The 27565-nt window shown below is 51.1% G+C and overlaps 1 protein-coding gene across 5 annotated transcripts; it reads right to left on the minus strand.

The window, feature by feature from the left end:
* Positions 1-4091: 4091 nt before the first annotated feature.
* On the minus strand, positions 4092-27565 carry OGDHL (oxoglutarate dehydrogenase L). Of its 5 annotated transcripts, none has more exons than XM_047072631.1 (22): positions 27362-27565; positions 24888-25046; positions 19876-19978; positions 19366-19481; positions 19064-19218; positions 18094-18240; positions 16182-16272; positions 14936-15115; positions 14598-14726; positions 12946-13125; positions 12499-12651; positions 11858-11960; positions 11213-11341; positions 10103-10253; positions 9481-9608; positions 8677-8855; positions 6859-6930; positions 6645-6770; positions 6469-6541; positions 4942-5105; positions 4614-4768; positions 4092-4215 (listed from the first exon to the last, which is right to left on the minus strand). In XM_047072631.1, the coding sequence occupies exons 1-22, from the start codon at positions 27563-27565 to the stop codon at positions 4092-4094; spliced, it is 3021 nt and encodes a 1006-aa protein (XP_046928587.1). The 5 variants fall into 5 exon arrangements, with proteins under 5 accessions (XP_046928587.1, XP_046928591.1, XP_046928588.1 ...); XM_047072635.1 differs by lacking the exon at positions 27362-27565 and adding an exon at positions 19743-19767 and having other exon boundaries at positions 19913-19978; positions 24888-24932; XM_047072632.1 differs by lacking the exon at positions 24888-25046.

Below are 27565 nucleotides of genomic sequence, written 5' to 3' on the forward strand. Positions count from 1 at the left end.
TCAACATATTACAGGAAGCCCTAGACAGTGCAGGAAGGCTAGAAAAATAAAATATATAAAGATTGCAAAGGAAGACATAAGACTTTCTTTGCAGATAATATGATTGTTTTTGTAGAAAATCCAAGATCTATTTTTAAAAAGCCATTAGACGTTAAAAAAAATTTTTTTAAAGGGGCGCCTGGGTGGCTCAGTCGGTTAAGCGTCCGACTTCGGCTCAGGTCATGATCTTGCAGTTTGTGAGTGACAGCTCGGAGCCTGGAGTCTGCTTCATATTCTGTGTCTCCCTCTCCCTCTACCCCTCCCCTGCTCACACTCTCTCTCTGTCTTTCAATAATAAATAAATGTTAAAAAAATTTTTTTAAGCCATTAGAACTAATAAGCATGATCACATCATATAAAAATAAATTTCATTCCAATATAAACAATGAAAGAGTATAAATTTAAAATTTTACTACCATTTATGATGGCTAAAAATATTTCACAGATAAACTTAATTACATATGTGATATACCTGTACACTGAAAAACTACAAAACACTGCTGAGTAAAATTTAAAGATATAAATAAATGGAACATAGATATAGAATATATTCATAAACATAGAACATATTGATTGGAAGGTTTTTTCCTAAAGTTGATATATACATTCAACACAATTCCATTCAATATCCCAGCAGACTTCTGTTATAGTTTATAACAAATCTTGAAACTATATAGTGTTCTTCTATGTTCTTAAATATTTACATATAAATTTTAGAATCAACTTGTTAATTTCTACAAAACAGCTTAATGTAATTTAGATGGGGATTGTATGGAATATAGATCAATTTGGGGAGCACTGGTGTTTAACAATATTAAATTTTTTCATCTCTGAACATGGCATAACTCTCCATTTGTTAGATCTTTTTTAATTATCTCAGTAATTTTTTATACATTGATAGTGTGTCTTTTTACGTTTTCATATTCTTGATGCTATATAATTATACTTTCACAAAGGTGTGAAGTTAATTCAATGAATAAAAAGGATAGTCTTTTTAAAGGTGTTTGAGGATCAGTTGGGTATTATATAGAAAATACTAAAGTTTGACCCTTACCTCATACCACCTGCAAAGCAACTCAGAATGTATGTTTATAGACTTAAATTTAAAACTATGAACTTGGGGCACCTCAGTGGCTCAGTTGGTTAAGTGTCTGACTTTGGCGCACGCCATGATCTTGCAGTTTGTGAGTTCAAGCCCTGCGTCAGGCTCTGTGCTGACAGCTTTGGATTCTGTGTCTCCCTTTCTTTCAGCCCCTCACACTCTCTGTCTCTCTCAAAAACAAATAAACATACATACGTACATACATACATAAAACTATGAACTGTCTAGGAGAAAATCTTTGTGACATCAGGTTAAGGAACAATTTTTTACTTAGAATACAAAAATATTGTAAACCATTAAAAATGATAAATTGGACTCCATGAAAATAAAAATCTTTAACTATTAAAAAATATTAAACTACCAGCCATAGACTGATGATATTCGTAAAACATATATCTGACAAAGGATTTGTATCCAAATTATACAAGTTTTCCCAACTTGATAACTGGAAGCAAATAATTCATTTTTAAACGAAACTCCTTTATTTCTTATAATTCTCCAGCTGCATGCAGTTGTAAGAAATATATCCCGTGTAGCCTTGATCAAATTTCTCCAATGATAACATCTTGAAAAACTACAGTAAAATGTCACAACCGCACTCTGACATTGTACAGTCAAAAGAATGTTTTCATCACCACAAGATCCCCTCATGCTTTCTCCTCCTGGGACTCCTGTTACATGTATGTCAGAACTGCAGGATCTATACTTACTCTTTAAAGCACTCTTTTAAATACATCTGTGTTCACTGTTCTGCATTTTTTGGAGAGTTCCTTGGCCTCATCTCCAAATGTGTTATTTCGCATTGCAGCTGTGTCCGTTCTGCTATTCAGGCCATCCATTGAGGTTATTTGGGCAATATTTGGTATTTTCTAAATATCTATATAGTCATTGTCTGTTATTGTTTCATAGTAGCAATATCCTCCTTGCCCCCCGGAAGTTATTTCAGTTCATTTGAAGCCTTTGTTTTGTAAGCTCAATTTCACTTCCCAGCATTAGTTCTTGTTTGTGGAGTTTAGACCCCTTGTTTCATGAGGTTGGTTTTCCTCAGGTCAGTGATCTCACCAGCTGGTCTTCACCAGCCTGCGTGTAGCCTTTCTACACTTGAGAGTGAAGAAGGGGCAATGTGTGCTATAGGCAGGACAGCCCAACTATCCGCCTCCTGAGTATGAAGGCACTCTGCCCAGCTCAGGTGCATCCCTGCTGGCCACGGCCTGACTGCAGGGAGAGCCCAGACCACTGGGTCTCCACGGAGCCAGGAACACATGATATGGGAAGAGCTGATTTCCCAAGGGCAGCAATGTGGTCTTATGGGCAGAGGCCAAGTCCACTTGGCAAGTGACCCTGGGCAAATAATTTCATGCGAACCTCAATTTCTTCCTCTATAAAATGGGCATATTCCCAGCACGCAAAGCCAAGATGAAGGTTAAACAGTGTTTAGTAACATATGCAAAACCCCGGCAGTGGGTCCAGGACACAACAGACACATGATACAGGCAGCTGTAATTATTTTTACTTTATGTCACTTAGAATGCTCCTGTGGTATGGGAATGCCTGGGTGGCTCAGTTGGTTAAGCATCCGACTTTGACTCAGGTCATGATCTCACAGTTTGTGAGTTCGAGCCCCGTGTCGGGCTCTGTGCTGACAGCTCAGAGCCTGGAGCCTGCTTCGGATTCTGTGTTTCCCTCTCTCTCTGCCTGTCCCCTGCTCATGCTCTGTCTCTCTTTCTCAAAAATAAACATTAAGAAAAGAATGCTCCTGCGGTGTGGTTCAAAGCATATCCCAATAAGCTCTATTTGAGGCTGATGGAACTTAACAGACTGTTCTCCAACTTCAGGTTGATTGTTCCTTTAGGCTACCCCACCCCAACCCTGTGGTATTTCTAGGTCTGCTCCATGAGAGGTACATCTCTCCTGGTTCTCCTTTAGGACTCTTCTTCCTTCAAATACCACCTCCTCCAGGGAGGCCTCCTTGACTCCCACAACCCTCCACAGTTACCTCCAACATAACTTTCACCCAGGCCCCAGAGTGTAGCACAGAGAAAGTACTCTAAGAAGAGATAAATGAATAAATGCTTTGCAGAAAGCAAAACATCCCTCCTGTGTTGCACCTTTCCCAGCATCTCTGCGGGGAAGCAAAACCAACAAAAGCTAGAGTGGACATGCCAACAGATTTGCAAACATCGCCTAGTGCTCCAGAGAAAATCTGTCCAATGGAGGCAGATATTTCATCCTCTACATGTTTAGTTTGTTCTCCCTCCCCATTCCCTACCTTCTCTAAACCATATGCCTCTTCCCCAGTTTTACATGAAATGAAAACAGAAAAACTCTCTTAAGCACTTTTTTATTTCTCTGTTATTTGGTTTTCTGCTTTGGTACACTTGAGCTGCAGCTGTATTTCACACAGAAGCTGACATACCTCATTATGACGCGCTCCATAAAACAGAGCACATTTAAATCACCTGGCATGGTTTTGCTTCACCTGGTTGTTATTGCTGAAATCTTTATTTCTAAGAGCACAAAACAGAACATTCCTTGAATCTACAAATGAACAAGGACAGGGTAAGCAGCAACCAGGTCTACCAGGATGGGAGATAGGAGCCAAAGACATGGGCTCCTGGGTGGCTGTCTACAGAGACACGAACAGCATAGATGGAGAAGTCACACAAAAATTTCAGGAAGACCAGGGCAAGCAGGGAAACACTCCCGAACTACAGCCCATCTATCAGAGCCCTGTGGCTTGCTCAGTCCTAACAGATTCTGACATAAACAAACACCAAGGTCCAAGGTAGCATAATACTAAAGCCAGCAGCACCTACCTTTGGCCTTAATCACTTATGTGAGTATTGTTTTATCGTGGGGCTCTGGACAGCCCCTCTCCTGGGCAGGAGCACACCCGTCCCTCCCCTCACCAGCCAGTCCCACAGCAATACCCAGCCAGGCCTTGCCAGCTCTAAAATGTCTTGCCCTCAAAGGCCTGGAGATTAAAGGCAGTATCCAGAAACTTCTTCAGAGAAACCAGGTGAGTGTTCCTGTTTCCTGTGGCTGGTGCAGCCGCTGGGTCACGGCCAACGTACCTGGGGGAGAAGAGACACGTTAAAAGGAGGTCTGGGCCTGGCCTGGCCACTACCCCAGGACCGCATCGGGTCTAATCCTGATCATCATCCTGCCATAGAGGTGAAGAGCCTGATGTCCCAAGAGGCTAAGTGACTGGCCTATTATCAAAGGAGCTCTGAGATATGCAGCAAGTCTTCTAGTTCAGTTCCGGCTGCAGAATGAAGACAATAAAGCCAGCAGGGACTATGAAACTATCCCCTTGATTTCCAATGTGGTCCAGAGAAGGGCAGTGGCCAGTTCTGGCTCACACAGCAAATGGGCCGGGCAGAGCCAGGACGAAGCCTCAGGCCCTCAGAGTCCCTTGGGCTCAGCAGAGGCAAGGGGTAGGTGGCAGGCACCCGTACCCCAGCCTCGTTACCATATGGGCCGTGCCCGACTCAGGATGGTCATGAAGCGCGGGCTGATGTAGTCATAGTAGCCCATGTTCTTGTGCTCTTCCTGGCACCACACCAGCTCTGCGCCCGGGTACTTCTCTGCCTCTTGCTTGATCAGGTCGAAGGGGAATGGAGAGATCTGGGACAGGCAGGGAGAAAGCAGAGTACAGCCAGGAGAAGGGGGGTGTGCCCACAGCCCCAGCTCCCTTCGTGGGGCCTAGTCCCAGCCCTGCCTGGCATGCTGCCCAAAGCCCGGGGGCCGGTGCTTTGACCTTGTCCACCACTCCGACTGGGTGAGGGCATGGGGTGCACCTGCTCCAGGCGGGTGATGGCCACTTGTTCCTCCAGGCCCTGGCTGCTCCGCTCCTTCACCAGGTCGTAGTACACCTTTCCAGTGCAGAAGATGAGCCGCCGCACCTGCTCAGGAGTCTGCGCCGCAGCCCCATCCTCAGGAATCACCCGCTGGAAGCTGGCCCCTGGAGGTCCAACAGGGCATGGCAGGGACATCACCTCCCACAGGTGCATCAGCTTGGCCAGAACAGCTCGAGAATAGGACCCGCATCCCTAGCCACCCCCATGCTCTCCCTGGCCACTGAGACTAACCCCCCAGGTTTGGATCTGTGGCCTCTTGAGCCAAACCACAGAGCAGGGGACAGATGACACCCTGAGATGTCACAGGAAAGGGACAGAAATGGGCTGGAGCCAAGACAGAGGGGCAGGTATGACAAGGAGAGCCCTTGGAGAGGATAGAGAAGGTGACATCAAGTCCTCATCTGATAGCATCAACATCTGCCCCCAACCTGCTCCCCATCCAGTCACGCTTACCTTCTGCATGCACTCCAGCCACCTGCTCACCAAGCTAGAAGGTGAGCTGTCTGGGAGGCTGCGCACATTTCTCCCTTCCTCCCTTAGGCCTGTAGCCAGGCCACCATGTCCCAAGTTCTGAACATTTTTCCTCCCTGGGCTCACACCACGTGCCAGGCACCAAGCCAAGAATGCTCCAAAAACCTCTGAGGAAGACACTATAGTGTCCCCAAATCTCAAGTGAGGACACTGAAGCCCAGAGGGTACCTGGCTGCCAGGCCTCAGGAGAGAAAAGCCAGCACCGGGTGTTCAGCCTGGGAGGTCCGCAGTGCCAAGGCCAGAGCTCTGAACTTCCAGCTCAGTCACCTGCCCACACCAGAGGGGATGCCCCAACACACACAGGTGACAAACAAACACCTGTCCACACTGCTGAGTCCCTTCCTGGCCAGCACCTGCCATTCTCCCTACTCCCGAGGACCGTGTTCCAAGATGGCTCTGCTCTCCGAAGCGTCAGGGCCCCACATCTGCCCCTCCCTGGTCCTCCCCTGGGTCACATCTCAATTCCAACACCTGGTCCTTCAGATGCTTTATCTGGCCCTCAACTCCTGGGTAAAGGAGCCTGAAAGCTCCTGGAAGGAGCACTTGGTCCCCAGAGCCAGTAGTATCTATTTGGTTCATGAGTGAAAGAACACTGAATGAATAACTGAATGATACTCCGTGCCCTGCTGTACTGGTCAGACCTCCACCAGGCCTCCCACATCTCAGCTCCCCCAGCACAGCCAGGTGGGCCCTGCTTTGTAGCTGGGGGAGCACCCAGCGCCCTGCTCTGGCCCTGCTTCTCAGCCCAAGTGACCCAAGCCAGACCATGTCAGGCGGCCACCACGCTAAACTCCCAACCCAGCCACTGGTGAGGAATGAGCCAGGAGCTGTTGCAGAGGCACGGACGGACGCGAGGACGGAAGAGTCCCGGGAGCAGAGGGCCATGGGCCACCAGGCCCCCCATCAGCCACCTCCCCAACACACTTGGGCACTTACCGGATACCATTTGGTCAAAGCTGGACTTGGCCTCCGGGTGTCTCAGCAGAGACTTGGGTGTGAAGATGATCAGCTACGAGGGAAACATGTGCCCAGCTGCCAGCTGCCCTGCCTGGGCAGGGCTCCCACAGCTGGGCCCGGCACTGCTATGGCGGTGAGTAGGGCAGGCAGCTCACCGGCTTGCGGAAGGGCAGCAGGACCTGGCGGCGCAGCACGTGAAAGTAGTTGGCCGGTGTGGAGCAATTGACAACAATCCAGTTGCAATCATAGAGCTGGCTCACCTCGAAGTCCTCGGTGAACACCTGGGGGGGCCGGGGTATGGCTGGGAGGTGGCCGGCCCGTGGCCCCCGCGCCCTGGCCTTGCCCCGGAGGAGGGAGGGCACTACTCACGGGGTAGGCATCGGAGTCATCGTTGCTCATCTGCAGGAACCTCTCAGGCCTTGCTGAGGAGTGTTCCGGGCCCTGAAAACAAGTGCTACATGGCACAGGCTGGCCTGAGTTGTCACACAGGACAGACCCCTGGCCCTGCAAAGGCCCAGGGCTCAGGGGAAAGTCTGGGTGGCTTCTTGGAGGAGATGCCCTCTCTCTCTGGAGCCCAAACCACAGTAAAGGACCAGGAATGTGGAAGAAGAGTAGAGAGGACATTCTCAGAGGAGGGTCTGGCTAGAGCCAGCACACGTGAATGTGTAGGGCAGGAAGGACAGGCAAAAAGGCCAAGGTGAGATGCTTTTTCCTGAATGTTCTGACCTACAGCAGTTACCATTTACTGAGTACCTGCTGGGTGCTAGGCACAGCTCTATGGACCAAATACACATCACTTACTAATCTTGAAAGCAGCCCCATGGTGAAGACATTTGTTTCCTCGCTTTGCAGATGAAGGTGAGTGGCAGAGAGATGAAGGAACAACCCCACAGTCACTCAGCCACAGGAGGCACATTCGAACCCTGACTCCTGCTCCTGCTCTCGCCCACATGGGCTGCTCCGCTCCATGGCAGCAGCAAGACAACACCACACTGACCTCCAGGAGGTGGGTCCCCATGAGATGAGGGCGACCTGCCCCACAGCCCCAAGGACCAGGTGCCACGGCAACAGGCAGGCCACCCAACCCTCCCCACCCAGCCTGGCTCAAGCTCCACCCTGTGCCTCTCCAGCTAAATGTCCTTGGGCAGGGCCAGTCCACTTCTTTCAAGTGTGAAACGGGCCACAGGACTGACCACACAGTCCAGTAGTGAGAATCCCACAGGACTACACACGGTGCTCAAGACGCTCAGCACAGGGGCGCCTGGGTGGCTCGGTTGGTTAAGCAGCCAACTGTTGACTTAGGCTCAGGTCATGATCTCACAGTACGTGAGTTCCAGCCCTACAGCAGGCTCTCTGCTGTCAGTGCAAAGCCCACTTCGGATCCTCTGTCTCCCTCTCTCTGCCCCTCCCCCACTCATGCAGTGTGCGGGTGCTCTCTCTCAAAAAAAAAAAGATGCTCAGCACAGGGAGTCCTGGCTCTGAACAGCCATTCGGTGATGATAATAGTGATCGGTCCCTGACTAGATGACCAGTCCAAGCTGAACAGGCCCTCAAGGGACATCCACTGTAGCCCAATTATCCAGGGTGGGGGAGGCCCTGCCCCAGGTCACAGAGCCAGGCAGAGGTCACAGAGGCTTCCCTGGAGCCGGTGCAGCCCTCCCATCCCCCCAGCTGGTCAGGCGGAGGGCTCTGCTCCTCCCCTTCCCTCCCTCACGGGCCTGCACATCCTCCCTCTTCCCTGTGGGCGGCACACACACTGGTCACTCAGGAGAAGACCACAGGACTGGCAGGACGGCACAGCGTGACATTCAGACCTCAGCTTCTAGCTGTGTGACCTTGGGCAAGCCACTCGATTTCTCTGTGCCTCAGTTTCCCTCATCTGGAAACCGGGAGCAGTACCTAGTTCGTTAATTTGTTGTAAGCACTGGAAGAGCTCACAGAGAGGGTTTTAAACAGCACCCAGCCCAGAGCAAACCCTCAGACATATCAGCGACTTTACTGCTAGTGACAGCAATGTCAGCACAGCAGCAACACAGACCTATGCAGGCCCCAACCTGAGCAGACCCGTGTGTTCCAGGGGCCAGGAAGAAAAACACCCCCCAACCTGGCTGGAGGCCAAGGGTCCACCCACCTTCTCCCAGGAGTGCCACAGCCCACCCAGCCCCCAGCCACCACAATGGCCCTCACCATGCCCTCCATGCCATGGGGCAGCAGCAGTACGATGCCGTTGTGCCGCACCCACTTGGCCTGGCCGGTGCTGATGAACTGGTCGATGATGCACTGGGCCGTGTTGTGAAAGTCACCAAACTGAGCCTCCCAGAGGACCAGGGCATTGGGGCTTGCCATGGCATAGCCCAGCTCAAAGCCTAAACAGAAGGCACAAACACAGAGCCTGTCACACATTGCCATCAAGTGGCAGTGGCTCCATTCAAACCCAGCTCTTCTTCATACACTCTCCCTGCCCCCACCCATCCTTCCCAGCAGGCCAGCAAGAGCCAGGGGACTCCTTGGGCCCAAAGGCCAGAATCTTCCTTCCTGGGAGATGACAATACGCCCAGAGATGCCCACCCTCAGCTCCGATCTCACCTATGGCCAGCTTTAGCATTATCTAGACAAGGAGCCAAGTCCAAAGATACCTTGGGGAGGCAGCAGGAGCCATCTGCCAAGAGGAACCCCCCAAAATATTTGCAGTGATGTTGAGGGGAAGGGAGGGAGTGGGGGGCTGGTCTCTTCAGGGTTTCTGCCTCTGGAAGGAGACAGTGAGGGAGGAAGCAGGCCAGCTAAAGGTCAAGCCAAGGGAGAGAGAGTACAGGGGACATAGTCCCAGGAGCCCAGAGCCTGGAGAGGGGCTCTGGAGATAGAACTGTTGGGTGCAGTGCAGGGGTGGTCATGGTCAAAACAATAAAGCTAGGATAGCTTGGGGTGCAAGACCCTGTCCGGTCCCCAGGCATCTCAGGGCCCATCTGACCTGCAGGCAGAGTTCTGACCCACCCAGGACTCCATACTCTGAGAGGGAGCTGTTGCACACAGTGTAGGGGGCCTGGTCAGGCCAAAGGTGGTTCATGGGGACACACGTCCTCCGGTCAACTTCCTGGTCATGGAGAACGTGGTGCCGGTGACTAGAGAGAGACAGATGGGGAAGGGATGGAGGGCAGGTGGATTACCACCTGTTCACCCACAGCAGGTGGACCAGGTAACAGGAGGCAGGCAAGCCTCTGTCACTGTGCCAGGAAATCAGACAGAATTCCATAAGATGGCCACACCAAGAAGATCCTGGGAAGCCAGAGCAATCTGGTCTCTCCTCCAGCTAGCATCCCTTCCCAGTGGTAATCCCACAGGGTCAGAGAGGTGGCCCAGCAACCTTCTGATGGCTTGACCCAAGAGCAGGGGCTGGGGATGCTGATGGGGTTACCTGTGACTACCTCAGCCAGATAAGGCTTCCCCAGACATGGTCCAGGAAGAGAAGGAAGAGCCAACTCCACTCCGGAGCTCCTGGGCTGACTCTGGGAGACTCCGAGCAGCACAGATGAGCTCCCAGAAAGCCCGTGGGGTCAATGTGGACAAGGCTAATGCCCATGGGGCCCAGGACCCAGAGAATGTTCCCCACCCTCACCTGAACGTGCCCCTCTCCACGTCCTGCCCACTAAGCCGCACGTGGATACCCTCCTTGAGCAGGGAGCCAAAGGCCATGTACTCTGCCAGTGCCCAGTCCACCATCCGGTTCTTGATCATATCTGCACGGCCCCGCAGGATTCGAGAGAGGCCTGCGGGAACAAGCAGCCGGCCTGAGGGATTCAGGGACTTGGCGACCCCACCTGGGACAGCCCAGGTGTGTATGTACTCCACGGACATCCTTCCCACAGAGCAGGGCCTTGGCAGGCCGCAGGAAACCCACTCCATGAGCAGGACTGAGCGCGCCATCCCCAGCTTCCCTCCCTTCGGGAAGGAGCAGGCATCACTAGGAGAGCACCTGCCACATGTAGATGCCACATGCACTGAGGAACATTCACCACAGGTCACCTGCCGCTCTCCAGATGAGGAGACTGAGGCTCAGAAGAGGGAATTATCTTATGCATGACCACAGCACTATAGAGATGTCTGGATCCGAGCCCAGGCACCCAGCCCAAGCGGGGCTCCTGTTGGTCCTATACCCACATGGGACCCATGTGACACGCGCACAGAGTGGGCACCCCAAGACGCCTGGGCTGCCACGCACACTGTGGAGGAATCCCCTTGGAACTCCCACAGGCTGGTCCGAGGGTGTACAGGCACCCCACACCATCTTGGGGGCCTTCCAGGCTGCCCAACCAGGACGGCCACAGCCAGGAGGTACAGCTAGGCTCACCCAGGAGTGGCAGGGTCGCCCTGTCTCATCCATCCAGGTCAGCAGCAGGCCCAGCACTCCTGCCCACCCCCCTGCCCACCCCTGACATTCCAGGTCCAACTACCCACTCCACAGGAGCCCCTGCTTCCCTACTCTCCTTCTGTTTGACCGCAGACACCCCCAGCAAAGGTACTGGGAAAATCCGAGGTGCCCAACGTAAGCCTTGGTCACTGGCATCCAGCAGGGAGCGTGGCTTCTACATCTGCCCACCCTAAGAGCAACTATTATCATGGACACCTCACAAGAGGTTCCAAGAGCTCAGCCGACGTGCCGACAACCAAGTGGGGACACGGCCAGCCCTCCCCGACCCCTAAGCACCATCCTGCACAGCAACCTCACCTGTGTGGATCTTAAAGTCCTTCAGGGGCACGGAGCTGGCCACTTCACCAATGTGGGTCAGCACGTCCTCGGGAATGCCTGTGGCCGGGCACGTCATGCTCTTGGGCTCCCCGTCCACATTGAAGAAGCCTGAGAGAGCAGAGTCTGAGTGCTTCTGGGTGGTGATCGGGCCTCAGATCCCCTGGTCATTGTGCCTCCCCAGAACGCAGGGACCCACATCTTCCTTAACCCCACCTGCACTCAAACCCTGACCCACCCTCGGGACCTGCAACAGCTCACAGCCGCAGCCCAGTTCCTATCTTCCCCTGGGCCCCTGTGGGGACCACTCCCTGGGCCCAGGGTCACAGCCATCCAGCTCTATCCCACGGAGGCCCTCTGAGCACCCCTCCTCCAGGCTCTCTCCACTCTGGCGTCCACCAGCTTTGGTTCAGCCCTCCCTTTCCAGAGAATAGCTGGTTACACATGCCATCTCTCCTGTATCCAGGCCCATCCCCACCTGCAGGAATCAGCCCCCCACAGCCTCAGGAGTCTCATGAATGGAGCCCACAGCCTCTGGGCTGGGCAGTGACTGCCCTTACCAGGGCCCACTGCAACCTTGGTCCCAGGCCCTGGCGAATCACTCTCAGCCACACACCACTTGCTCACCGGGCCAGGGGGAGTCCAGCCAGTGCTTTATATGCAAAATCTTTTTATCCTTGGACCTGCCATATGCCTCCTCACAGATCCGGTCATATTTGGCAATTTCTTCCTGAAATCAGGGGGAATGTGGGGATTGAGGTATTGATGGCCCAGACAGCCAGAGGCTGGATCAACCCAGACTCGTAACCCTGGTCCTCCTCACTACATTCTAGAATTGTCTGTCTGCTGGCCTGCAGGGACCCTGTGGCCAGAAGCCAAAGTCTCAGAATTAAGGGGGATCCCTCCTGCTTAGCAAGGGACTTGGAGGCGGCTCAGAAAAGAGTCACAGTGCTTCCTCTCAGAGCTCCCTCAAGGCGCGAGGACCAATGCATCCACAGATAACTGTGTGGACAAACAGTTCAGGCCTGCCTCCTGTAGGAAGTCTTCTGGACTCCTGCCTGAGGCTGAGCTTCCCCCACATGGCAGCATTCCCTATGCCCCACCAGGCTGTAAATGTCTTTGGTTCTCTGTCCTTGACAGCTAGGGGATGTTAGGGACAAAGGCCATATTGGCTACTTCTTTAAATCATTACCAACATCACCAACTACCCCAGGGTCCCAGCTCTACTGGAGGCTTATCCCAGGTGTCCATGATGCTAGCCTGCCCACCTCGAACTCTTGCAGGGTGACGGTGCCCTCAGCAATGAGCTTGTCCGCGTACTTCTTCAGCACAGGCACCTGTCTGTGGATCTGCTTGTACATGAGCGGCTGCGTGAACATGGGCTCGTCCATCTCATTGTGGCCACGCCGGCGGTAACAGACCTGCAAGGACAGCATGGGGAAGGGCTCAGTCCGTGTCCCCAGGCAGTGCAGGCCTAGTCACTGCACAACTGGGCACAGCTGGCAGGGTACACCCTTCGAGGCCCCTGAAAGCCCCCCACTACCACCTATCACCGAATGCCCCACCTCCTGGCCTTTGTACAGACTGTTCTTGGGGGCACCAAACCCCAAGAAGCACTCCCAGCCCTCACTGCCAAAGATATGGCAGACGTGGCCCACGTGGCACAGCAGGGACAGGTTATATACTCCCCACCATGCTCACAGCCCCAAACCCACCAAGTCCACCACAACATCTTTATTGAAGGTGTTCCTCCACTCAGCTGCCACACTGCACACATATATCACGGCCTCTGGGTCATCTGCGTTCACGTGGAAGATAGGCGCGTTAACCACACGAGCCACATCGGTGGGGTATGGTGATGAGCGGGCCATGCGGGGGTCTGTGGTGAAGCCGATCTGCAGAAGCAGGAGGAAATGACAGCACCTCTGTATTCTTAGAGCTAGACAGGCAGTGGGTCAAGGAAACTGCCTGGGAGACCGGTGGGTCAAGGAAACAGGAGCTGTCTTTGCCTTGAGGTCCATTAGGTGTGACCAGGAGATACATGGCACATGAAGGGCTGAGAGTCAATGGCCCTGGGGCACCTGGGTGGTTCAATCAGTTAAGTGTCTGACTTCAGCTCAGGTCATGATATCATGGTTGGTGGGTTCAGGCCCTGCATCGGGCTCTGTGCTGACAGCTCAGAGCCTGGAGCCTGCTTCGGATTCTGTGTCGCCCTCTCTCTCTGCCCCTTCCCCGCTCATGCTGTCTCTCTCTGTCTCTCTGTCTCTCTCTCTCAAAAATAAACATTAAAAAAAATTTTTTTAAAGAGTAAATGGCCCCTAAATCAGGCGTAGCAGCAGGCCCAACAGGGATGGCAGCAACACCAGGGAAATCATGCCTTTTTTTTTCCTGCATTTTACACAGAGGTAGTAAGAATGCAGGCGTGGGTAACTGCCAGTCCCATCAGTTGCTATGTGTGCAATTCTGAGCAAGGTACTTAAATTCCCAAAGCCTCAGTCTCCTCATCTACGAAAAGGGCTCATTAACTACCACCTCACAGGGTTATTCTGTGAAGATTAAATGACTTAATGCAAATAAAGCAATTAACTCAGGGCTTTATAGGCTCAGAAGAGCTATTAGTAAGCACAGCTGCCTGAAGAGCAAAGGCCTGTGACAGCTGTGTTCTAAGACTGGTTCCTATAGAGCTAAAAGCAGCATCTAGTTTCATGTCCAGCCTCTGTGCCAGTTACACCTGTATACCTGTCCTTACAACGTTCTCCATGGTGCGTGTGTATTTATGTATATGTATATGTATATGTGTATGTGTATGTATATGTGTGTATATATGTATATGTATATTGTATACATGTGCATATGTATATGTGTATGTGTGTATATATGTATATGTGTATGTATATATGTATGTATATGTGTATGTATATGTATGTATATGTGTATGTATATGTGTATGTATATGTGTATACATGTGCATATGTATATGTGCACGTACACGTATATGTGTATATATATATGTATGTGTATTGTATACATATGCATATGTATATGTGTATGTGTGTATATATGTATATGTGTATGTATATGTGTGCCTATATGTATACACATGTGCATACGTATATGTGCACATACATGTATATGTGTATATGTGTATATGTATATGTGTATGTGTATGTGTATATGTATATGTATATGTATACATACAGACACACACCAATTTCACAGACCAGGCTGGTCTGCCTGAAGTCATACACTGGGGAGTGGCAGAGCAGTGGGATTAAAACCAGGATCACCGCACACTTCCCCCAAAGTGCTACCTGAATTTCGGAATGGGGGACACTGACAAGGCCTGGCAGGCAGCCCAGGCACTCACCTGGTTGTTGACGACGACGTGCACAGTACCATTGGTGGTGTAAGAGGGCAGGTCACTCAGGTGGAAGGTCTCATACACCACGCCTTGGCCGGCGAAGGCAGCGTCCCCGTGAACCAGGATGGACATGACCTGCAGGGCAGGATGTGAGCCAAGAGGAGCCCAAGCCTGTGCAGCCCATCTCTGTGCACTATACTGCAAAGATCCAGGGCCTGTTCCTCAGGGACCATTACTCACTCAGAGCCCGGCCCTCAAAGGCCACTCCTCAGAGCCCGGCCCCCCGGAGCCCATTCCTGAGCCCAGCCCTCAGAGCCCACCCTTTAGGACCCAGGCGAGTTCACCTTCTTGCCCTGGGCATCCCCTCGGTAGAACTGTTCTGCCTTCGTTTTTCCCTGCACCACAGGGTCCACAGCTTCCAGGTGGGAGGGGTTGGCCACAAGGGACAAAGTAATATTTCTGTTGGTGACCCGGTTGATTCTCTCATGGTACATGCCGAGGTGATACTTGACGTCTCCGGAGCCCTGAAAGTTGAGGTGGGCCGTGATGAACCCACCCCTCTCACCCGCACAGGCAGACACGTGGACATGCAAGCCCACAGCGGAACTGGGACGCTCCCTGGATTCTGCTCCCTGGGAAGACTGCTATTCCCGACCTACACCCTCGTCCTGCCCTCCCACCCCACATACTGCCCCTCTTTGTGAAAGGCAGGCAGGTTCCCCCAGGCCTCAGAGGCCAGCCAAGGCCCCTCATCAGAAGCCCTTCACATGATCAACTACTGTCCTCAGCATTAATGACGGTGCAAGCAGAGAAATGAAGGGGGTGTTGAGACCGGTGGCAAATACTGGAGCTGGACCCCTACCTAACTCCTTGCACCAAAGCAACCAACAATGTACACACGACAGATGAGCCTACAGTACAGCAGAGAAAAACATTATATATGTTTCAAGACCCTTCAAAAACAACGTACAAACCTCAGAAGCCATAAAAAATAAGGCAGCTAAAATTTAATAAATCTGCCATAAAGGAAGCAAATCCATGCAGTATTAGGGGGGAAAAATCAAGCTGAGAAAAGTAACTATAAGACAAATGCAGGCAAAGGCTAACACCCTCAATATATAAAGCACTTTTACAAACCAGTAAGACAAAGCCCAAAATCCCAGAGAAAAATGAGCAGGGGCACCTGGTTGGCTTAGTCGGTTAAGCATCCAACTCTTGGTTTCAACTCAGGTCATGATCTCACGGTTCATGAGTTTGAGCCCCGAGTCCAGGCTCTGCACTAATGACGTGGGGCCTGCTTAGGATCCTATCTCTCTCCCTCCCTATGCCTTTCCCCCATGTGTACTCTCTGTGTCTGGGCCTCAGTTTCCCTGGCTGAAAAACAAGGAGGTTGGTCCAGATTACCTGAGGACTCTCCCAAGTTTCGGAGATCATAGCACTCACCTTGGTGGCCTCACAACAACATACCCATTCTCTCCCCATTCTTCCGCATATCCATCCATCTACAGATCTGTTTGAGCCTGGATGCTTCTGGTCCAGCCCCTCCCGAATCTACCTCCCAGGTATCTGGGACCAGGGCTTGACACCTACCTCATCTGCTGCCTCCAGCTTGGGGTCAAACTGGCAGAAAATCTGCTCCAGGTCCTTGCGGATCACATTGGCCAGCACATTCAGCCTGCCCCTGCAGCCAGAAGTGGTAGGACTTTCATCTGGCAGAGGCCACCTCCCGCGACAGGCCCCAGCATCCCCCCACTCTTGCCCACCTGGGCCTACCAGAGCCCAGCATGGCGGTCAGGGGAGCCCTCCCAGTACAGCCCAAGGGAGGCCCGGCCCTCTCGTCCTGTCTCAATCTACAAGGGCACATGAGTGGCTCTGGTTGGCCAGCTCCCCTAGACACCCCTGTACAACTCAAGACTCTGGAGGTCCTCAAGCAGGAGCCACTCAGCCTCATGGCAGGATGCACATGCACCATCCCCGGCACCTCCACTCTGCTGTCCTCCAGCCAAAAGCTGAGCCTAACCCAGCACCTCAGCCCCAATCTGCTACCCACAGCTGCTCGTACATGACTCCCAGTCCAGCCAGCAGTGTCTTGATGCAGGACGGGGATGAGGGGACTGGACTGATCCTAAGGGCAGGAGTTATCAGGGACCTGTTCAGGAAAGCTGAGGTCTAAGGGTGGTAGGGACAGGAAAGCAGCCAGAGACCAGGGACTCTCTAGTGCAGCCTGGACTTCCCATCAGGCAGCGGTTTAATTCAGGGGTGGGCACCAGGTTGATCGGGACATTGGGGAGGCCTCAGAACTCACCCCCCATAGCCCACCAGCAGACATCAGCCTCAGGCCTGCACACACCCTGGCCAGACCTCTGGCCTCACAGAAGGGCCATCTTCCAGGTGGGCCTCTCTCCTGTTCTGTGGGTCAGGGCTATGAGGCCACAGGAGCTGAATGAACAACCCTCAGCCCCTCTCGGACAAGCCCTGTAGCCTCAGAGTCCCCTAACTCCCACTGTGGAAGCTTGGCGTAGAACAGTCCTTTGGCTCCCAGGGCGCTCCTCAGGCCAGGAGCCTCCCCCAGCACCACCCTACAGTCCCACATCTGCCCTTGGCTGCTCAGTGTCATCCTCCCCAAGAGTTCCACTGAAGCCATGTGTGGGGGACCTCAGACCACTGAGCCAGCTCTTCCTGACCCTCTGATGAGACACTGGGCATTTCTGGGCCCCTCAGAGCAAGGAGCCATCACAGACAAACCCCAGGCTCCTGGCAGCCAGCCCACAGGAGGGAGACCCTCTCACACTGCACCTGGACACCTAGCCACCCCCCGTGCTAGTGCGGCCCAGGACTGGCCCACCCACAAGCAGGTGGAGACAGTCGCAGGAAATGCTGGGGCTTTGCCCCTGAGACTGCTCTGCATGTCCTCTTATGCCACATTCCACAGGACCCCTGGTCACCTTGGTCTCTGTCCCCAGGCCGTATTCCTCACTAGTCCATAGGCTCTAGCTCAGAGGTAACCGCCCAGCTGCCAGGCCAGCCTTCCAAGTCTATCAAGGTCTCAGGGAAACATGCAGTCAGCTTGCAGCCAGGGGAAAAAGCCCTCAGCTCACCTCCAGAGATCCCCCTCCAGAGGGTGCCAACCCACGGCCACCTGCCCAGGCCCTGCCCTCACTTCCCTGGGACATAACCCTCCACATCTCCTTGTCCACAGGAACCTCCAGAGGTATGACACCCCTTTTCTGAAATCCTGACCCTCCTGGGGACAGCGGCAACATGGGGAGAGAAAAACTGAGTCTGAGCAAACCTGGTTAGTCCCTGCCTCCATGTGGCTTTGGCCAAGGGCCTGACTCTGTGCTGAGCAGGCCCTGGGGCCCAGCGACTCTGAGAACTTTCTAGGCCATCCTGCCTCAGGTTCCCCCAAAACCCCTGCTCTGATTTTCATCCCCTCCCTTCCATCTCATTCTGCTGGGCCTGGAGAAGAGATGGGCTGTGGAGGAGCAGGAAGGGGGCCCACCTGTGTGGCATCCCCAGGATGACATTCTCGATCCCCATCTCACTGGATTTGTCTATGATGGTCTTGAGGGCAGGAATCATGACCTCACAGCCCTCCAGGCCAAATCGCTTCTCCGAGGACCATTTCCGGGCCAGGAAGTCTTCAAACCTGCTTGGGGAGAGAAGGGAAAGGATGGAGAGGCTGGGGGTCACAGAGGCTGTTGATGAGGGCCACAGGTGGATGCCCGGGGCAGAGGGAGCAGCAACATCACCTTCCTCTGTAGTCAGGACCTGCCATCAAAATCCACCAACCAGGAGCATAGGCCAGAAGGAGACTGGGCATCCCCCCAGCCTAAATAAAGACCTCTGCTTGCACGCATCCCCAGCTGTTACCCCCCTCCCCTTTCCAGTCAGACTGTTCCAATAACCCATCTCCCCCTGCTCCCAGCCCATAGTCCTGTGCGTGCACACATGCACACACACACACACACACACACACACACATGCACACACACACACACACTCCACCCTTTCCATGACACAAAGACCTCCTCAGCACTCAGCTCCAATTCCATCCTGTACCTCACCACCACAGATCCACTCTGCACCCAGCAGCTGAGCCCCACTCTCTTCTAGGCCCCTGCCAGCCCTGGACCCAGCTTCGGACAGCCAGTGGGCACAGCCAGGTGGTGCCCTACCTGCAGGGAAGCACTGCTACACTCACTCCATGTAGGGACACCTTTCTGTCCGAACTCCCGCAGCCACTTTCTGCCACTTCTGCCCCTGCTGTCATGTTTTCCTGGAGCCCATCCCTGCCACCTGGCCCCTGATGCTCCTATGGACCTCCCCTGGGCCAGGGGTGAGGCCCATCCAGTCCTGACTTCCCCTACCAGTTATCCTAGTTTCTCAGCCAGGGCCCGGGACATCTCATATGGCCCTGCAGCAGACCCACCAACCACTGCAGCCACCCTGCGTGGTGCCGGGGGCCTGACCTCATGGAGCGCACCAGCCGGGCCAGCAGGGTCCGCTTCTCCTCACTGGAGAACTGCATCACACCAGGGGTCTCAAACTTCTGCCGGATCCACTGGCACTGCTCCACGTCATTGATGAACATGAATTCCAGGCCAATGTGCTGGCAGTAGGTGCTCTGGGGGAATAGGTGGGGACTCCACAAGGAGCCAGGAAGAGGGGCAACGGTCCCAGCATCTGCAATACAAAAGGCAGCATCCTCCCTCCCTCTAGCACACTCCAGAGACAGCCGGCAGGTGTGCCTGACACACTTGTATGTGCTCACCTCCAGGCGCCGAATGATCTCCCGCAGAGACAGGGTATGCTCAGATCCCCCAATGAAGGTGGTCGTGGGCAGCTGGAACTCCTTATCTAGGTCAGCCTCCCGCAGTTCATAGAACGCTGAGGAGATACGCACAGCCCAGGCAGCAGAGGGGAGGAGAGAGGGATCAGGCCAGGTGGGGCCCAGCCATATCCCCAGGCCTCCCCACAGTGCCCCCGGCACTCTCCCACCAGTTCCAGCCTAAAGCTCAAGGACTCTGTCTGCAGGGTGCCGAGGGGTAAAAGAACCCAGCCTGTACCACAAGGGTAAGCTGGGACACAAGCTTGCTGCACATAGTGCACGGGCTAGGGATGAGGGAAGATCATATGAGGTAGCCGGGCAAAGGTCAGAAGAAAGCTTCTGGGGCTGATTGCTGGACCCCAGGCCCTGGAGGCAAGCTATCTCAGAGCCCCTCACAGGGCCACAGGCACCACCAGCCGGCCCCGGCACTGCCAGAGCAATACAAACTCTCACCCAGTTTATCGATGGTTGTGATTAAGTCCGAGGGCACAAAGGAGTCCAGGTCTGCATCCAGAATGCCCAGGGGGTCCAGCTGGGCCACATGGTGGCCTCGAATCTGGGAGAAGGGGAAAAGGTCAGGGCCAGGCTGGGACCCAGATGGACACACCCTCACCAAAAGCAAAGTTCTGGGCCCTGGCCCCTCATTTCCCACTTCAGAATTTCAACTTTCCACATGTCTCCAGCACCCAGCCACTGCACACTGCCTTCGCCATGACCACTAAGGTGGGCAGGAGCTCCACTCGGCTTAAAAGTACATCATGCCACTTTCAAAAATAAGAAAGCATGCATACACAAAAGTGTTCACTACAGTACTATTAGTAATCGCAAAATTCTAGAAGCTTCCAAATGTCCATCAATAGAAGACTGGCGTGTGGATATGGGAAATCCCCACGGGGAGTACTACAGAGCTGTTAAGAGTAATAAAAAAAAAAAAAATCCCTATCTGCTACTAGGAAGTAGCCTCCCCAAAATACTGTTAAGCAAAAAAAAAAAAAATTATAGATAAGTATGTGAGGCAAACTACCCGTTATCTAAGAAAGAGAAGATTCAAGTAAATATATGCATTTGCATGTATTTGTATATATACAAATGAACATAGGCATTAAAAAATACATCATAAAACAAGAAAACCATAAAGTAAGAAAAACCATGATCTCTGGTAAAAGGAATAGAGTAGAATGCCAGAGATGGAAAACTAGACTTTTAAGGATACATTTGGCTTTGAAAATTTGATTTTGGAATCTTGTAAATAGTTTATATCGCTATAAAACAAAATGAAGTTTTAAAAATTAAAGTAAAACAAAACCAATGGATTCATGCATCCATTGGTGGCGTAACTACACAACTGACTAATAGAATGTCCCCAACAGACAAACAGAACTCCAGGAAAAAAATATTATAAATTCATTTCTAGTACCAATCAATAGTGGCAGCAGTAGAATTATATTTTAAAACCACAGGGTGCAGGCTGTGGGAAAATCAAATAGTCGTTGTATTGATGTCTTTCAGACCTCTATTTCTGGCATCTTTATTTTTTTTTTAATTTTTTTAACGTTTATTTATATTTATTTATTTATTTATTTATTTATTTTTTAATTTTTTTTAATTTTTTTTCAACGTTTCATTTATTTTTGGGACAGAGAGAGACAGAGCATGAACGGGGGAGGGGCAGAGAGAGAGGGAGACACAGAATCGGAAACAGGCTCCAGGCTCCGAGCCATCAGCCCAGAGCCTGACGCGGGGCTCGAACTCACGAACCGCGAGATCGTGACCTGGCTGAAGTCGGACGCTTAACCGACTGCGCCACCCAGGCGCCCCTACTTATTTTTTCTTAATGTTTATTTATTTTTGAGACAGAGAGAGACAGAGCATGAACGGGAGAGGGTCAGAGAGAGAGGAAGACACAGAATCCGAAACAGGCTCCAGGCTCCGAGCCATCGGCACAGAGCCCGACGCGGGGCCTGAACTCACAAACCATGAGATCATGACCTGAGCCTAAGTCAGACGCTTAACCGACTGAGCCACGCAGGCTCCCCACGTTTATTTATTTTTGAGACAGAGAGAGACAGAGCATGAATGGGGGAGGGTCAGAGAGAGGGAGACACGGAATCTGAAACAGGCTCTAGGCTCTGAGCTGTCAGCACAGAGCCTGACGCGGGGCTCAAACTCATGGACCATGAGATCATGACCTGAGCTGAAGTCGGCCGCTTAACCGACTGAGCCACCCAGGCGCCCCTATTTCTGGCATCTTTAAAAGAAGACACTGACGTAAGATTGATGAGGTCAAGAACAAACCTTAAGTCCTGCATTTGGAGTATCTGGAAACATCAGTATAAACCCATAAATGTGTTGTCTGTTAGGGGCACCTGGGTGATTCAATCTGTTAAGCATCCGACTCTTGACTCCAGCTTAGGTCATGATCTCACAGTTTGTGGGTTCAAGCCTTGTTGGGCACCATGCTGACAGTGCAAAGCCTGTTTGGGATTCTCTCTCTCCTCTCTTTCTCTCTCAAAATAAATAAATAAACTTTAAAAAAAATCTTAAAAAAAAAAACACATATTTCCTGGCTCTCACCGCTGAAAAAGCCCAGAAGTCATGACCACACCATAGCAGTGACCCTCCCAGCACTCCCTGAAGAACTGGCTGGTCTAGGGCCAGACAGAAATGTACAAGATAAGCTCAGAGCATCTTGTCATACCAGATAAGAAAGGGGTCCTCAAACACTGCTGGGGCAGGGAATAAGGACACATTTTGACAATGAGAAGGATGGTATCTATAACAGATTAAAACTCATCAAATAGGGGCACCTGGGTGGCTCAGTCAGTTAAGCATCCAACCTCAGCTCAGGTCATGATCTCACAGTTCATGGGTTCAAGCCCTGCATTGGGATCTGTGCTGACAGCTCAGAGGCTGGAGCCTACTTCAGATGCTGTGTCTCCCTCTCTCTCTGCCCTTCCCTCACTCATGCTGTTTCTCTTTCAGAAATAAATGAACATTAAAATTAAATAAATAATTCATCAAATAGGTTTAAATTCACGCATTCATATCATACTAAATAATAAGAAAAACCTTCATTGGCCACCTTTGGAGTACACTAAGGAACCATGTCATACTTTTGAAAATCAAGCATTGATCTTGCCTTTCCTATACAATTTGCACCTCAGGAGAAGTGAAACTGACAAAGGTAAGTTTCTCCTGATAGAAGTACTTCAGGTAATAAACAAAGAAACAAAAGTAGAATTAGAATATCATCACCATTTTTACCACTCCTAATAAATTAATGTGTCCAGGAAATAATCATCCAAAGCTGCTGACTGATGGAGTACCCATCACCACCAGGAAGCTGATTTTGAAACAAAAAAATTAAATCTATATTGGATAAAGCTTCTAGTCTAATTACCAATTTATAGAAATTACATGGGACAAAGGGACAGATGAAGTGACACCATGGGGATGCAATCAGCACAATCCAGACTCAGGAAAACTCTACAGCACAAACAACCTGGTTTGTTCCACATAATAAATAAATAAATAAATAAATAAATAAATAAATAAATAAAAAAAATGGCAAACATAAAAACAGAGAGGAATCTGTAGATAAGCAGGCAAACATGAATACCAACTGCATATCTGATGACATTAAGGGTGATTGTTAACATTTTTAGGTGTGACGGTGCTATCATGGTACATTTTTCAAGAGCCTTACCTACAGAAATCCATCCTAAAATGTCTGGTGAATGAAATGGTATGTCCAGGATTTGCTTCAAAATCATCGAGGGCCAACAGGTGAGGGCCAGAGGTGGTTAACAGAGGAATCAAGACTGGCCCTGTATTTATGGGTGTGGGGTTTGCGACACAATTCTTCTACCTCTTATATGTTCGAAAATGTCCTTAATAATAAGTCTGAGGATTTTTCAGTACTGTGTGTAGATGAGCCAAACAAGAACTCTGCCTCCTCCAGGGCTGTGAGGAGCTGCAGCCCACCCAGTGGGAACTTGCTCACATCAGGCATAACCTTTGGCAGATTTTTACCCTACAAATACACAGTAACATGCCTGAATCCAGACACTACTCCGCTGGAAGGACTCCAGTGCTTAGTCTCGGCTGAAGAACACAGAGCAGCTGAAGAGCTGGGAACGGTGGTTGGAGAATAAGGCCCTTGAGCAGCACCAATGCTATCTTGTATGTTACGTGGAGTTTTACATTCTTTCCTCTTGGTTTTCAAAGTCAACAGCTAGATCATTTTCTGGCTCTTTCAGCCAGTCAAGAAGAACAATTATTACTGTTTGCTTACAAGTGGCCCACAATCCACGGGTCCTCAGGCCTGCTCACCTCCCGCTTCCCTCCCAGCATAACTGGTGCACAGGAAGTGCAGCTGCCACCCCACAGAGCGCCTCATTCAGAGGCAAGGCACCTTTTCCATTTGCTAAGGCCTCCTCCTCCCCCGACTCCTGCGGTGGCTTGCTGCTCCTTCCCACGGAGTCTCTGCCAAGGGCCCCGGGACGCCCTTGCCCTTCCTTCAGCATGTCTGCCTGACATGTTTCTCTCATGAAACACTTTCTGCCAGATTCCCAGAGAGATCCCAAATGATTACACTTGTTATGGAAGGAACACCCAGAGCAGCCCTCCAATTAATCCTGTTCAGTCAAGACCAAGAATATGGAACGTCATCAAGATGCTTTGTCAGAGCAGGGGCGCTGGGGACCCAGCAGGGAAGAGCCTAAGTCTCCAGAACAGAGCAGCTGATAGAGGAAGTGCTGCTTACTGAACTATCCATCCATTCATTCCGTAAACCCTAATTAGGTACCTGCTGTATATCAGTCTCAGTCCTGTTGGAATGCTCAGTCAAGAAGAGAAAACAGAAGGGGCACCTGGGTGGCTCAGTCGGTTAAGCATCCAACTTTGGCTCAGGTCATGATCTCACAGTTCTTGAGTTTGAGTCCCACGTTGGGCTTTGCACTGACAGCTCAGAGCCTGCTTCAGATTCTGTGTCTCCCTCTCTCTCTCTGTCCCTCCCCCGCTTATGCACTCTTGCTCTCTCTCATACATAATGTTTATTTATGTAAGTAAACATTTAAAAAAATTTTTTTAAAGAAGAGAAAACAGACATTATTAACAAGGGTCAATCTACTCAACTTTCATTCAACATTTACTGAAACTGATTACTTACTAAGTACTCCTCTGGAAGCCTGGGCCATAGTGGTTTCTGAGACCACACTCCATTAAGAAAGACCACCAACAAACAAAATACCAGTATGCACAAAAAATACCAGGGGGTGGTTAATGACATAAACAGTAACGGACAGCGAGTAACCACAGGAGTGAGAGCCACCCAACAGAGGACTCAGAGAAGGAATCTCTGGGGAAGGTGACTCTGGAGCTGAGCCAGTCCCCTTTCCATCAGCACCTGGCCATATCCCAGAAGCCAATCCAGCCTCGAAACCTGGGCCCTCCCAGTCACTTACCTGGTAGGCCCGGATCAGGGACTGCACAGCTAGGTGGTCCTCCACCAGCTTGCTGGTCTTGGTCCGGCTCGAGACTGATGGTCTGCTCTCAGGGAACCGTGACTGAGCTGGGTCACAGGCGGCTTCCTCACTGGCTTTCCGGAAGAAGCTGTCCCAGGACTGGGAAGAGGCAAGAAAACACCCATGTCAGGGTCCGGGAGGAGTGGGGGGTGGTCCTGGTTGGGGTCCCCAGCGGGTGCTGGGTGTTCTCTCACCACCATAGCTCTTTGGGCCTTCCCAGAACCCTGCCGAGAAAACCCCTTGCAACCAGCCCAGGACCCTCCAACCTAAAGCCTGGATCTCTTCAGTCCCCAGCTTGGAAGGCTGTTGGGGGAAGTCTCTAACTTGTGACTCAGGGGCTTCAGGTGTGAAAGGGGCTTCTAGCCCTTGGGGGAAACATGCCTTCACACATTGTGGGCTGGCAGGAGGGCAATTAGGCAGGCAGGCCCTCTCAATATTTTCAATGAATGTATCTTTTGAACCAGCATTTCCACTGCTAGAAATGTATTTATACAGGAGTGTCTAGATATACATACAAGGATGTTCCCTATAGGATCGTTCACAAAAATGACAATGTAGGGGCGCCTGGGTGGTTCAGTTGGCTAAGCGTCCAACTTCAGCTCAGGTCATGATCTCACGGTCTGTGGGTTCAAGCCCTGCATCGGGCTCTGTGCTGACAGCTCACAGCCTGGAGCCTGCTTCAGATTCTGTGTCTCCCTCTGTCTGCCCCTCTGCTGCTTGCACTCTGACTCTTGCATTGTCTCAAAAATAAATAAACATTTTTTTAAAAAATGACAATGTAAAAAAAAATCTAGGGGCACCTGGCTGGCTCAGTCGGTGAACCATGTGACTCTTGATCTTGGGGTTGTAAGTCTGAGCCCCACGTTGGGTACAGAGATTACTTAAAAATGAAAATAAATAAAAATAAAACCTTAAAAAAATCTAAGTGGTGACCAATAGGACACAGGTTAGATAGACGATGGTACATTTAGATTCTGGAAGATAATGCAGTCTTAAAAAAAATAAGGTGCATTTATTATTGTGGAACAGGTAGAATATCACCAAGATATGTAACTATAAAGTGAACCAAGCAGAGGCCACCTGGGTGGCTCAGTCAGTTAAGTATCCGGCTCTTGATTTTGGCTCAGGTCATGATCTCATGGTGGCTCATGAGTTTGAGCCCCATATTGGGCTCTGCGTTGACAGAGCAGAGCCTATTTGGGATTCTCTCTCTCTCTCTCTCTCTCTCTCTCTCTGCCCCTCTTGCTAGCACTTGTACTCTCTCTAAATAAATAAACTTAAAAAATGTATATATTTAAAAAAAAGTGTACTATTCATGTAGAAGCCAAAAGCAGATATGCATATGCCTAAGCACCTCCATGTTCTAGAACACAAGTGTTTTCTTCACACCCTTCTTCAAAAGAACAAGTGGCACAAGCCCTCTGGAAAGCAATTTGGCAAGGCCCAACAGAATTATATACACAGATCCTCTGTGACCCAATGATTCCACTTGGGGGAATTTATCCTACAGAGAGCTGCAACGTACAAGATGACAAATGTATGAAATGATGCGCGGGAGCACTGGTCGTGACAGCCAGGGACTGGAAATGAGCCAGATACTGTCAGTGGGGACAGGCGTGGCACATCCATACAATGGAATACTACACAGCTGGGAAAAAGAACAATGAGGCTCTTGATGCAGTGACATGGAAAATCTTGGAGTTGTGTGCTAAGAGAAGAAGGCTGGAGCAAAGCCACGGATGTTACATGTTGCTTTTGTGTGAAGGGAGGGAAACTGAGTTATACTCGCAAAAAAATTACCTAAAGAAACTCTCTGAAAGGATACAGAAGAAACTAAGAATAAACTGGGGGACAGACAGATGGGAGCTGAGCAGACAGAGGATGGGTGGGGAGGGAGCCTTTTTACTGCGTAACTTCACACTTTTGGTTTTTGAATCATGTGATCACTTTCCTCTGAGGAAAATGAGTCAAGAGAAGAGCAGCTTCACTTCTCCCTTTTTGCCCTGTCATCTGATTTTTTATTTATTTATTTATTTTTTCTTACCATCAGCAGGTATTTATTTTGTCAGCTCAGTGCATATATAAACACTTAGGCCCCTAACTACAAAGAGCCACCTGGAAACAGCACAGCATGACCAGGGGGCAGGGGCAGATCTCAGACCAGGTACGGCTGAGCAGGACAGGCTCAGGGCTTCTCAGGCCAGACTACCACCTACTGGCTGGTTCCGAAACAGGAAAGCAACAGACTCTCCTCACCCAACACCAAGGCCAAGGCTTTTATAAACCGGGACGATGGAGGCAAAGAAACCTGTCCAAGATCAGACGGCAGGCAAGCTGCTTCTCGTCACCGCTCCCTCCACAGCCCAGCTCCAGGAGCTTCCCCCCTCCACAGCGGGCGGAGAGGGGGTGCTGACCTTGTGGACACTCTGGGGGTTTTCCAACCAGGCGAAGTACATCTCCTCCATGTAACTGGAGCTGCCTCCACGTTTGCTGCTTGGGAAGGGGGCCGGTGGCCCAGACGACCTGCTGCGCCGGCTGAACATCTGGATATCATGTGGGGCCAGGAGCCTCGAGGCCTGTGCCCCAAGCCGGGACGGCAGCAGCCTCAGCTGACTCAT

Source organism: Lynx rufus, unplaced genomic scaffold (assembly GCF_022079265.1).
Source record: "Lynx rufus isolate CCGP_SWC_20201006 ecotype Redwood Valley unplaced genomic scaffold, mLynRuf1.p SCAF_11, whole genome shotgun sequence".
Taxonomy (NCBI): Eukaryota; Metazoa; Chordata; class Mammalia; order Carnivora; family Felidae; genus Lynx; species Lynx rufus.